Source organism: Gadus chalcogrammus, chromosome 21, assembly GCF_026213295.1.
Source record: "Gadus chalcogrammus isolate NIFS_2021 chromosome 21, NIFS_Gcha_1.0, whole genome shotgun sequence".
Taxonomy (NCBI): Eukaryota; Metazoa; Chordata; class Actinopteri; order Gadiformes; family Gadidae; genus Gadus; species Gadus chalcogrammus.
The window spans coordinates 6733375-6745878 of record NC_079432.1 but is presented as its reverse complement, the minus strand read 5'-3'; the positions used below and the strand labels follow the sequence as shown (position 1 = coordinate 6745878).

General features: G+C 42.0%; 2 protein-coding genes across 2 annotated transcripts; one reads left to right on the top strand and one right to left on the bottom strand.

Annotated features, from left to right (window-relative positions):
* Positions 1–1072: 1072 nt before the first annotated feature.
* On the top strand, positions 1073–3362 carry LOC130375023 (C-type mannose receptor 2-like). Its single transcript, XM_056582014.1, has 3 exons — positions 1073–1560; positions 1676–2094; positions 2851–3362. The coding sequence occupies exons 1-3, from the start codon at positions 1227–1229 to the stop codon at positions 2938–2940; spliced, it is 843 nt and encodes a 280-aa protein (XP_056437989.1). The 5' UTR covers positions 1073–1226; the 3' UTR covers positions 2941–3362.
* A 4011-nt stretch (positions 3363–7373) lies between these two features.
* On the bottom strand, positions 7374–11236 carry LOC130375021 (E3 ubiquitin-protein ligase TRIM39-like). The gene is made up of 2 exons (XM_056582009.1): positions 10898–11236; positions 7374–10789 (listed from the first exon to the last, which is right to left on the bottom strand). The coding sequence occupies exon 2, from the start codon at positions 10785–10787 to the stop codon at positions 9153–9155; it is 1635 nt and encodes a 544-aa protein (XP_056437984.1). The 5' UTR covers positions 10788–10789; positions 10898–11236; the 3' UTR covers positions 7374–9152.
* Between the last annotated feature and the right edge of the window lie 1268 nt (positions 11237–12504).

Below are 12504 nucleotides of genomic sequence, written 5' to 3'. Positions count from 1 at the left end.
CCGCAGCCGTAACGCTGCCGTAACGCGTCCGGTGGAATCAGGCCTTAAGTGTGTGTGGGGATGGCTGGTTTAACCTGGGCACACTGATTACTTAATGGGCTACAGGTGTGCAGCCTCACCCAGACCCAGAGTCCATGATTGGACTCTGGAGCTGTGTTCGAAATCGTTCCCTATCACGGATATAGTGCACAATATAGGGTGCTCGCCATTTTGTAGTTGTGTTCGAATTCTCAGTGTTTAATTTCATGCACTATATCAGTGGTTCTCAACCTTTTTTGAGAAAACACCCCCTGACCTTACCCTGATCCTCTGGCGCCCCCCCCCCCCTCCCCCAATAAAAAAATAAAAATAAACTAACAACCCCACTCACACTCGTGTTATATTGCTTAAAGTTGTCAGTGCATCGTTTTTCATTGATTTTGCGTTGGTCACTATTGGATTTCCTGAATGCATGCGACCATAAAGTAGTGTTCTTTGCATAATCACTTTTGAAGCCAGCTGTCTGGCTGCAATTATTTACATAAATTTGAATCATGTGAATGATTGTTTTTTTTGGGGGCGGGTTGTTGTATGAAGAAAATGTGAGATGTGTGATGCAGTCGGGCATTGCACTGGAAACACATCCATGGATGTGAACTAAATAACGAAACTGAGCGTTGGGGTGCTATTCAACAACAAAGGTGGGACCAGAACATTGACTACAAAAGTTTTAATGCAAAAGTTGTAGGTGTTTTATAGTGCATACATTTATATCTAAACTTGTGTGATATGTAAAGACCCTTGCATTCTTTGTTTTCTTATTTTATGCTCAACATGCATCAATATACATTTGGTTAGATGACAGAGCCACTAAAGTGCTTTTATGTCATATTTTCATGTTACAGGATGTGGAAGAACATACTTCTCCTCTTAAGCCTTTCAGGTAAGATGCATGCGTCTGTGTAATAGGACAAGTTTGTGAGACAGTTCACACCCTTTCCAAGTATATTTACCCAACAAAGCTGTGATTGTTTATGTAGGTTTTCCAGTTGTGCTTCTGTCTGTCTCAACTGCAGAGCATGACATTAACACTGTCAGGGTTAGCGGTTTGATTCCCACTAGGGGTACCCATGCTGAGATTGTAATACATATCTGTATTTGTTCTTGCTGTGACGGCTTCCCCTGCAGGGCTCGTGGGACACCATGCGTCTCCCATCACCAAACTCTACCACCACGTGGATAAGAAGATGAGCTGGACTGATGCTCAGCGCTACTGCAGGGAGCAGTTTCATGACCTGGCGACCATAGACAACCGGGAAGACCTAGAGCGGCTGCAAGCGTCCAGAAAAGGGTCCGATTATGACATTGACAGCGCATGGATCGGACTTTATGATGACCGCACCAGATGGCAGTGGTCCTACGGCAACCAAGACTACAAAATGGGTCAAGACTATGACAATTGGTTCGGATCTGAACCCAACAACGGAGGCGCCAAACAGAACTGTACAGTGATTATGCCACAAACAGGAGGATGGTCGGATAAGAGCTGCAGCGACCTGGCCGGTCCTGTCTGCATTAATGGTGCGCTGGATTTATATTTTGTTGTTGCTCTAGGTTTAACCCCCCCTTTACCTTCAACTTAAAAAAAAAGTTAATCTGAACTAATATTCAATGTTTTTCTCTCATTTTGTTTTAGCTGCGGGCAACTACATCGATGTCCAAGAAAAAATGACCTGGTACAAGGCGAGGAAATACTGCGTGTCTCACCACACTGAGTTGGCAATTGTGAGAGACGCGACAGAGAACAGCAAAATCTATGCCTTGTTGAATTCAAACGCATGGATCGGGCTCCACAGAAATCCATGGTCCCACTGGTCTGACGGGAGTAGACCCACTTACCTTAATTGGCAAAGTGGCCAGCCAAACAATCTAGGAGGCAAGCAAAATTGTGCTTCAATGAATTTTATTAGAGCAGATTATGGAGACGTAAATTGTCAGGCTTTGAATTACGTCGCCTGCCAGGAACTGCAGAAACAACGGTCAACCTTTAGGATAAAGATCCGCACCGAGGCAGACATGACAAATCCGGAGGTTCAATGCCAGTTTTTGGAAAAGGTTAGTAGGTTCCTGAGGTGGAAAATATTTGAAATGACAAAGCAACAGATATATTTACATGCTCCATATTTACATTCACGCAATTAGTGACATATACTAACGTGTGTGATGGGAGTGAATTCAATTAAACGCTCTGCCAAGTGACTTCGCCTGTTGCTGTTTTGAGCTGATCAGGAACAGAAAACACTTTGTCAGTACAGATATGTTGAGGGCAGGGACTCGAAACACATTGATTGGCTGCTATGATTGGCTGGTTGGCTCAGAAGGAGTGCCCTTACAAACTATATTATCGGGCTTCTGTTTTCATATTATGATGCTACAGATTTGCAATGGGTAAAAAGGATTTTCTAGTTTAAAATGCCTCCATTTGCATACTTGTGACATTAGAAGCATTTTAATTGGGGTAGTGCCATGCAACAAATGTAAAGCATGGTCAAATGCTGAAGTGCTTAATAAGGAGATGCTAGTGATCACTGTTTTGTTTGTTTTTTTGTTTTGTTTTGTCTTGTTTTTGTTTTATTTATTTCTTATTGCTTATGTTTATTTATTTATTTATTTTTTCCACAATGTCTTGTTTTTTAAAAAATGTATGATGACTATATGCTCTGTAAGGTGACCTTGGGTGTTTTGAAAGGCGCCTCTAAATTAAATGTATTATTATTATTATTATTATTATTTAATCAGATGTTGGTGAACAATGTAAACAATGAAATAATAACCCATGAAGAGCTATTAACACGCGTTTCCCTACACCAGCTCTCTGCCAAAATGGCCAAGGAAGGCGTGACTGGCGTACAACTCCATTTGGTTGTGAAGGACGGACAGGACCAGCAGAGTGAGAAATGAAGAGCTCTTTGCTGTAGAATAAATTTCGTTGTATGAAATGTTTCAGACACAACAGCGTGTGACGCCCCTTGCTTTAGATCAACCAATGAGGCAAGAACTGAGCTTTTGTCTTGACAACTTTTCAGCAGGCGATCTTGTTGACAACCTAGCCACATTTACATTTAGGGAATTTAGCAGACTTGCAATAAGTACATTTGTCAGAAGAAAGTGAAACAATATATTGATGTCGGTACAGTAAGGATGTTGATAGAAACAAGTGCCAAGATTAACAATTGCTAGGTTAACCCATTCCCCCTTCTTCAAGAAAGATAGCTAGGATAGAATTCTACACAATGCTAAGTACCATTTTTAAATGCCAGGACGTACAATATACAATAACTGCGTAAGTGGGGATGTTTTTAGGAGTGTAAGGGAGGTGAATGTGCAAGCGGGGCTGTGGGGTGGGAATCCAGATGAACACTGGATACTGAGTCTTTGGTCTGTTGTGGAATCTGGTGCGTAGCTCTGCCGTCCTGGCATAGGAAGGGAGCTTGTTCCCCCATTGCGGTGACAAAACAGAAGCTCGAGCCGGGGTGTGTGGTCTGACTATCACTTTGAGGTAGGCAGGGGCAATAGCTCTCGTCGATCTAGATTCAATGTAGTGTACACCTAGCCTGGTCCTCCCAGACTCTCGTACTTCATTTCATTTGTACAGAAAGTCTGGACCTACACAATTGTTCTCAGCCACTCCCTCTGGTCGCTGTTTGGACGCAGAAAATTTAGACTGAGAACGCCCACTAACATACCGCAGGCGCAGACGCTGAAGGGTAATTCAAATTGATCGGGAGTAGCCTACGGGCGGGCGGAGCCAGGCTGGTGTCCTCCACCTCTGGAGGTTGTTTTGACAATCAGTGGTACGTTTGCACGGCGATCTCACAACAACTTACCTTTCCGGGATTCAAAGAAAATTCAGAAGGCCAAAGAAAGGGTGTGTTGTGCTAGGGATTCGTTTTTGTATCAGTAGGGTGTTGGGAATTACATCACTATTCAAAAATATGTCTCTGCCATTAAATTGTAGTGTTTTGAAATCATTGTTCACTATAGAAGTAAAAGTAGCAATAATAAAAGTGCTTGATCAACATCCCCTTTGTGGTTCTTATGTTCTATACTGGTCTGGGTTATTAAACCACCGTAACCTCGGGGCATGGTGAAAAGGTAGAATCCAGACCTTGTTTACTATCCTGATCGGCTCGCCAAATCGTAGTTTGATGATGCGGATCATGGGGCAGTTTCCAAGTTCTTTGTCCCAAACGGAGCCAAGAAGCAATGTTCAGTCCTTTATTTGCAGGATAACCCCAACGGCCAGCCATCCTATCTTCATGGTTGACCCTGTTTTCCTTACTCACATGCTCCCTGTTACTCTCCCTTTCAGTATCCTCTTATTGTGTTGAACTCTCCCTGATCTTTTCAGGTAATCTTTACATTAAATTGTGAACAATAACATTCCAACACATGCTGCATTTGTTTGCCACAGCAGACATCCTTACACCATTCTTTATAACATACAATAATTGTATCATATTTTCCACATACAAAGTAAAACTGGTTGCAATAACGATGGATTGACCTACTACACGTTTTGTTAAAAAAAATAAGTGTCTGATCGCATCGTGTTCACTGATTTCAGATTGGTTACGCATTTTATTAAAAGTGGTGATATCATGCCACCAGGTTTGAGTGTGATTAGCCATTACAAGCCATTTGAAAATCTGCTTTTTCCTCTTTAGTGACATCACAAGTGGGAGTGTCCTCCTAGATCAGGGGTCGTCAACCTGCGGCTCTGGAGCCCAATGTGGCTCATCCATTCCTCTGCGGTGGCTCCATGTAGCTTTTTTTTTTTATTAATGAAAGCTGTAAGGATGTAAAGAGAATTTCAGCAAATATGATGCTTCTAGAATAAATTGCCTACCCAATCATTTTATTATGATTATAGCTAGGTCCACGGTACAAACCACCGAGGAGACTTCTATTGGGCACCTCCAGAGAAAAGGACCTAGGGCAGTGGTGTTTAATTTCTGGTTTATTGTAAAGATATGTTAGTAATGATTCATGGCCTTGTGTTAAATGTGGCCATCTAGGAGAACTCTTCTTAAGTGTGTTTGGAGATGGCTGGTTTAACCTGTGCACACTGATTACTCAATGTGCAACAGGTGTGCAGCCTCACCCAGATGTTGAACCTTTTTCTTGCACCTGAAAAACTTAAACTTTTTCATCGAATAAATTAAGTAGATGAAACCCTACTAAAATGTATGAATACAAATAACCTGACAATGCAAGTTCTTTAAATCAATACTTTAATGGTAACCATTATCCATGGAAAACATTGGCATGTGTAACAACTAGTGCTGTCAAGCGCTTAAAATATTTGAGCACGAATAATCACACATTATTTTCTATTCTAAATATCCCCTGATTTCGTGCTGCTAGCCTTTCAGTGAGATCAGAGAGTGTTGAGAAGGACAGTAAGAAGAGAGACCCACAGTGAATTCAACCGGGTCCACTTGACATCGGGTAGGTGCATGACAGTGGTAGGCCTATCGTAAAACTTCAATAGCCCAGGCTTTTATTTGTTTCAATCACTGTTCTTTCGAACAAAGCTCTTGCTCAGCAAAGATGGGAAACACTATAACATTTATTATTTAAACCAGTATGATAATTCCTACCTTACGTAGGCCTATACACATTACCAGGCTATCGAATAACGCCTACACACACAGACACACAAATTATGTTTTCTGTGGGTAAGATTAGGGAGGTAGTTAGATATGCTTTTTAAAAGGTAAATCTCAGTCGATACTAGAAAATGCATTTCCTGCAGAAAATGAAGCTACATAGATTAAGACGCAAAGAAACGATACATGGCTTAAATCAAGTGAAGGGATTTGAACAGAGTTCAAATGTCTAAATGGAGTAAGCAATGTAAACATGCACACACAAAATTTAAATGGTTGGAAGCAAATAAAGTGCCAGCTAAATGAAAAGCGCAAAGCATTGCTAAAAATGCAGAAATGTAAAATGAATTGAACTGAAGAATCGGATAGGTCAAATGTATTGCAATGCACTGCCAGGGGCGGTCTTACCATAGAGGCATAGGCCGCGGCCGCTTGGGGCCCCCATAGTACGGGGGGCCCAAACCAACCTAAAAAAAAATATACTGCTAATTAGGGCTGTCAAATTAACGCGTTAATTTTGTTTAATTAATCACAGAAAAAATAACGCGTTAAAAAATGAACGCACATCAATCGTGCTTCTATAGTGCCCTTTGACCGGTGCGTCATTTGCGTTGAAAAAAAATAGAGGCAGAGGAGAAGACGCTACTCGGCCCCGTGAACGGAAAATTCAGGTTTGAACAACTCCCAGACGGAACTGTAGATAGCAACACCGTTATCTGCAATCTCTGTAGTAAGGTATTTTCCTATCACCGGAGTTCATCAACCCTTAAATATCCCCTCAATGCAAAACATTTGATGGCAAGCTCGCAGGTATCCAGCTGCCACAGCCCCTGAAGCTGGCGCTAACAGCCAGCCTTGTCAAGCCACACTCGACTGAGATGCATTGAATCTTGAGTGAGATGGAAATGTTATTAATTTCATCTTAAAATGCACCGTATGTTAATGAAAGACAAGTTTTGAATAAGAGACATTTAACTTTGAAGTCTATTATGTCTTTTATTCATTGAATCACCCATCTGCCATAATTTAGTTGAATTAAATTATTTTGAAATACTTTCTCGGGAAATGTAATGCGATTAATTTAGATTAATTAATCATAGAGCCTGTAATTAATTAGATTATTTTTTTTAATCGCTTGAGAGCCCTACTTTTAAAACAAACAGAGACTAAGCAAGACGAGTCTACACACAAAAATAAAATTAAGGGTTAGGAAAAGGGTTAGGAAATAAAGTTACCCAAGTGGCTCAAATAAAAGAAAAAAGCTAAGACGCCGGTAAGTATTTGGCAACGCTGCCAAAGATGACACACTTTTTACGGCTACTGTTGGATAAAGACAGGAACAACAATGTCCGAAGCGTTGAAGATGCCGCTACAGTAGCAGCAGCTATGAAGACCTGTGAGAAGCTGCAATAAGTAGGACTCTGTGTCAGAAGCGTGTGATGTGGAGAATAATCCCCCTCTCCCCCCCCCCCCTCTCCCCCCCTCTCCCCCTCCCTCTCCCCCTCCCTCTCCCTCTCCCTCTCCCTCTCTCTCTCTCTCTCTCTCTCCCCCCCTCTCCCCCTCCCTCTCCCTCTCTCTCTCTCTCTCTCTCTCTCTCTCTCTCTCTCTCTCTCATGTTCGAAATGTTCAATGTAACCTCAACTGTAATGTCACTACACTTACAATATCTTGTACATAGGTTTGTTTGCAGAATGATTGAAATGTCAATCTCAAGTGCAATGCAAATTGCAAGCTCACTCACACATACAAAGTAAATTATCAATCTTGGCAATTTTTGTGTATGGCTGTTTGTGATCTTTTGCTAAATATATGACTGTTTCTGGGGGTTTACTCTAACTTCTTGTCTAGCTGGTTATATCGATATTGATTGGATCTTAAAAAAAAGAATAAACAGTGCTTATTTTCCTGGCATTTTGGCAAAGACAGGCGATATCTGAAGCCTTATTTATTTTGGGCTCCATTGTGACTATTAGTTTGTGTAGTGCTACACTTTGTGTGTTCTCTGCTTGTCATCTTCATTTTGGAGTAAAGAAGTGTATGCAGGGTTTAAAGTGGAAGGTGTTTTTTCTCATCTCCAACCTTTACTTCCGCGTAGATTAGCCTTACCTGCCTATCCACCATTTTCAGTATTTTTCTTTTAAAGATCGGACGAGGTGGGGCAAATACATATCTTCGCCTTGGGCCCCCAATTTGCTAAAACCGCCACTGTGCACTGCTGAAAAACCTGCAGCTGAAATCGACTATTTTTTCTCTCTTTAGTTCCAGAATTCAAGCAAAGCAAGAATGACCAAAAGTCACTTTGTGTCAACAAGAGACTGACTCCACCGACTATCAATTGCAAGTTAAAACAGCCGACGACTAGAGTGCAAAAAACACAAAAGTACCTACAGCTAGTACCACTACTGTAGTGGTAATAGCTGTAGTACCGGTAGCAGTAGTAGTGGCTGTAGTAGTAGTAGAAGTAGTAGTAGTAGTAAGTAGGCATTACGCATCAGCCCAGTGATAACAACATACAATATCGCTGACCTAAAATATGACAAAACAGAAACAACTAAAATAATAAATTTTTGAACTTTTCAGAATATATTTAATCAATGATGATGGGGACAAAACCCGTGATTTCAAGAAGTGGTAGGTGGATTTCCCCAGTGAAAAGGACACCAATGGGGGGTTGTTCAGTGGATACCTAAAATAAAACGACCTAGAATTTGGCGCAATGAGTTTAGTAGTCTGTGTATTGGCTGGACTTTTAATTGGCTCCATCTACATATGTTACGTATGCTGTGTGTGGCATAATGTGTGAGCAATACAGCTTATTTGTTTAAATAAACTATATTTATTAATGCAGGGGGAGCAAGGATTAGGAGACACAAAATACGTTCCGCCACTCTGTGGTGATACCAGCTCCCGCCACTGGGTGTCAATCATAACACTTATTATGGGACTGCTGCTTGAATGTGCCAGGAAACAGGTAGTACATTATACCAATTCCACAGAAAATTAACCTATTCCACTGAATACATATTGTACTGAGATTGTACCTATTCCACAGAAAATGTACCTAATCCACTCAATGCATATTGTGAGAACAAAATGGCCCCATTCTACTTTTTATTCAAATAAGAAAAGTGTACAAACAATGTATTGTGTCGTCAAAAATGATGCAAAATAATAAACAAATATAAGTATTTGGTTAAAAAAAACTATCGATAATGTTAGTAAAAATTAATAATTCACATTTTCAATATTTTCTGAAATCCCAATTTTATATCTTTAAATGTATAAACAGGAAAGAACACATTGAACAATATAGTGTAGTTTTACCAGCTATAATGGATTACAATTATTATAGTACAAAGTATTAATGGCTGATTGAATTTATCCTTGTTAAAAAACAGTGAATAGTGCGATATGAATGCAGTTCTCTCAGATGTCACATGGTATTCTTATTCAGAAAAACAACATTAATTGTTTGGGTTGTTTTATCATCAAACAAAAGTCCTAGTCTGTTTGATTGACAGGTGAGATGATCAGGGGGGCAGCGTTTTTATTACGTATTCCTCTATTACGTAAACCAGGACCGAGGAATGGATAGAGGGGCTCTCTAAAGGTGCAGCCGGTAGCAGAGTAGAGATGAACCCTGGCTTCTACATCATAGAAGGAGACCACACCCTCATCATAATCAACAAACACCCCCACCTTCTGGAGCTCAGCTCTCAGAGGGAGACGAACATCAGGGTCATCATTAAATACCAACCCATCCTTGTTAAAGTAAATATTCCAGTAACCTTTCTCAGGGGTCACCATGATCGCACCTTTTCTATTGATAGACTCTCTGGCCACTCCTAAACGCCATGAAGTCTTGTCTTTAACCTGGACCTCAAAATAAAATCTCCCTGAGAAGAAGCTCTGCCTCGTGAGAACACATGCAAGATTTGTAAATCTCTTAGGGTGGTCCGGGAGTTCCCTCACTACATTTCCATTATATACTTGTTTCCAATCCTCAGTCAAAATTAGCAGGGGATTAGCTGTATCCGGATCCAGAGTCACATCTACTTCATACTTCTGGACCCTCTTCAGTTCAGCATCATCACACAGCTTCTTCATCTCCATGTTCAGTGTCTCCTCCAGCTGATCCAGGGATCTCCTCAAGGTCCCTACGTATGACGGAGGACGGACCTCTACCGTGGTCCAGTCCCTGGTGGGTGGAGGGTCCTTCAGGGATCTGAAGGTCTGGAGGAAGTGGAGGTGGTCTTTAGTGTGTGAGAGTGGTTTCATCTCTATGCTTCTAATGGTCAGATCTTCTATTTCCTGCTCCAGCTCTTTGATGAGGTCTTCAGCTTGTTTCTGTGTGGATTTCAGTTTCTCTTCAACCGTTTTGTTGAGATCGTACCGGTGCTTTTCAATGCAGCGCTTCAGAGCAGTGAGGATCTGCACACCTTCGGCTATCTCTCTGTCTGCAGCTGCTTTGCTACGTTTAACTGTGTCTTTGATCTCCTTAATCTTACGTTTTCTCTCCTGGATCATCGGCAGAACTTCAGCTTCTATCTTCCGCAGCTGGGCCATCTTCACTTCATATTCCTCCTTTAGAGGTACAACAGGATGGGACTTGTGGTCTGTCTCTCTGCAGAACTGACACACACACACCTGTTCAGACTTGCAGAAGAGCTCCAGAAGTCGGTCGTGTTCCTTACACATCCTGTCTTCCAGACGGTCCATAGGCTTGACCAGCCGATGTTTCTTCAGGACTGCGAATCTCTGATGTGGCTCCAGGTGGGTTTGGCAGAAAGACATAAAACACACTAGGCAGGACTTCACAGCCTTCATCAGCTGGGTCCCAGTACAGACGTCACAGGGAACTTCTCCTGGTTCAACATGAGGCTGCTCTTTAACTAGTACGGACGTTCCAAACCGATCAACCATCTCTGATAAGAGGATATTGACACGTAGATCAGGTCTTGTGTAGAAACGCATGTTGCAAACCGGACATTTGTACTGGACTTTTCCATCCCAGAACTTAGTAATACAGGTTCTGCAGAAGTTGTGTCCACATGGTGTGGTAACTGGACTGTTGAACACATCCAGACAGATGGAACATGAAAAGTTCTCTTCAGACCAAGAAGTGGCAGAGGCCATTCCTAGACACAGACGACAAGGTTTATGTATTGAGCAATTCCATATTTTTTTTAATTCCATAACGGGAAAAGTGGTTTGGACTTCTCTAAAAGTTGTGCTGCAATACTCACCTTGTCGTTGTTTCTGTCTGTCTGACAATTTTTGTCCAAAATGAGATTTATTTTCTTCTGAAACAGAACTGATTCCACGTTGGATGGCTTTGGTTTCTCTGAACCTTCAGTTTCGTTTCCTCAACATGACGTCCTCTCCTCTCCTCCCCTAACACGTATATAGCTCCGCCCCCACGGCGCATGAGTGCACTGCATTAATGCGCACTCTGTGGCCTCTTCAAATGCGTTGATGTTTGTTCTCTTATTTCTGGAGTTAAAAGAGAGCCGGTGCAAAACGAGAGACATTCTGGAGATTTACTGGGGATTTGTATCCTTTATTTTACCAGGAAGGTCCCATTGAGATACATTATCTCTTCTTCCAGGGAGTCCTGGTGAAGATTATTGGTATAGAAATTTTCAGTAAAAAGACGAACATAAAACAAAAAGCTAACATACAACAGTTAACTAAAACACAGAACAAAAAAAAACATCAGCGTTAAAAGCAATGTGCATGTTAAATACGGTGGAAGGGTAATGAGTGCCTGTTCAGAACACTCTTGTTCTACACAAAGGGAGCACACACACACACACACACACACACACACACACACACACACACACACACACACACACACACACACACACACACAGTCGTTTGAGATGATATTATGAATAAACGACTGCGTCAGGTTCTCCGACATCTCTGGTCCTTCCACATTCATCTGAAGTTGCAGTTCAATCTGGACTTCAGAAAGTCAAAGCCAACGTTTCTTCCCCCAATTCCTTCTCCACCATGGCCGAGAATCAATAAACGGGTCTCCAGTTAAGCTGTTTACCATTGCAAATTTGCTTCAACCATGGTCGGAGGTTTGTGTCGGTCTAGTTCTCCAACTAAGCGGTGAAGAAACATGGCGGGAATTGTGATTACATCTCGTACACAAGCTCCCGCCCCCCTCATTCCTTATTTGACACTCCATAGACCTACATTTAACTTGTATGGTCATATATCCGTATGATAGTAGGCCTATCTAGGCAGATTTGATAAAAAAATATGAACACTATATATACAATAATACATAGGCCTAATGATGTAAATTCCCTCTGAGAGAGAGAGAGAGAGAGAGAGAGAGAGAGAGAGAGAGAGAGAGAGAGAGAGAGAGAGAGAGAGAGAGAGAGAGAGAGAGAGAGAGAGAGAGAGAGAGAGAGAGAGAGAGAGAGAGAGAGAGAGAGAGAGAGAGAGAGAGAGAGAGAGAGAGAGAGAGAGAGAGAGAGAGAGAGAGAGAGAGAGAGAGAGAGAGAGAGAGAGAGAGAGATATGCACGGGGCTAAGTAGCCTACGTTTGCATGGTCATTACGTTGTATCCGTTGTAGGCCTTAAGCAGGCAGAGTTGGGTTTCCCATTCTCGATACACATTTGAATTCCATCACTAAACAAACCGTGACAGCCAAAAAAAAGACGGATGGGATAATCGCATTACCAGCGATTGACGAGCGACTCCACATAGATGGACCCACCGGGCGGTGCCTGAATGCGGGGGAGACACCTGCTGAGCTGCCCTCACCAGCCGTCCCTTCTCCAGGTCGCCCCAGGTAACGACCGGTGTAAGTACCACATTGGCTCGGCTACCA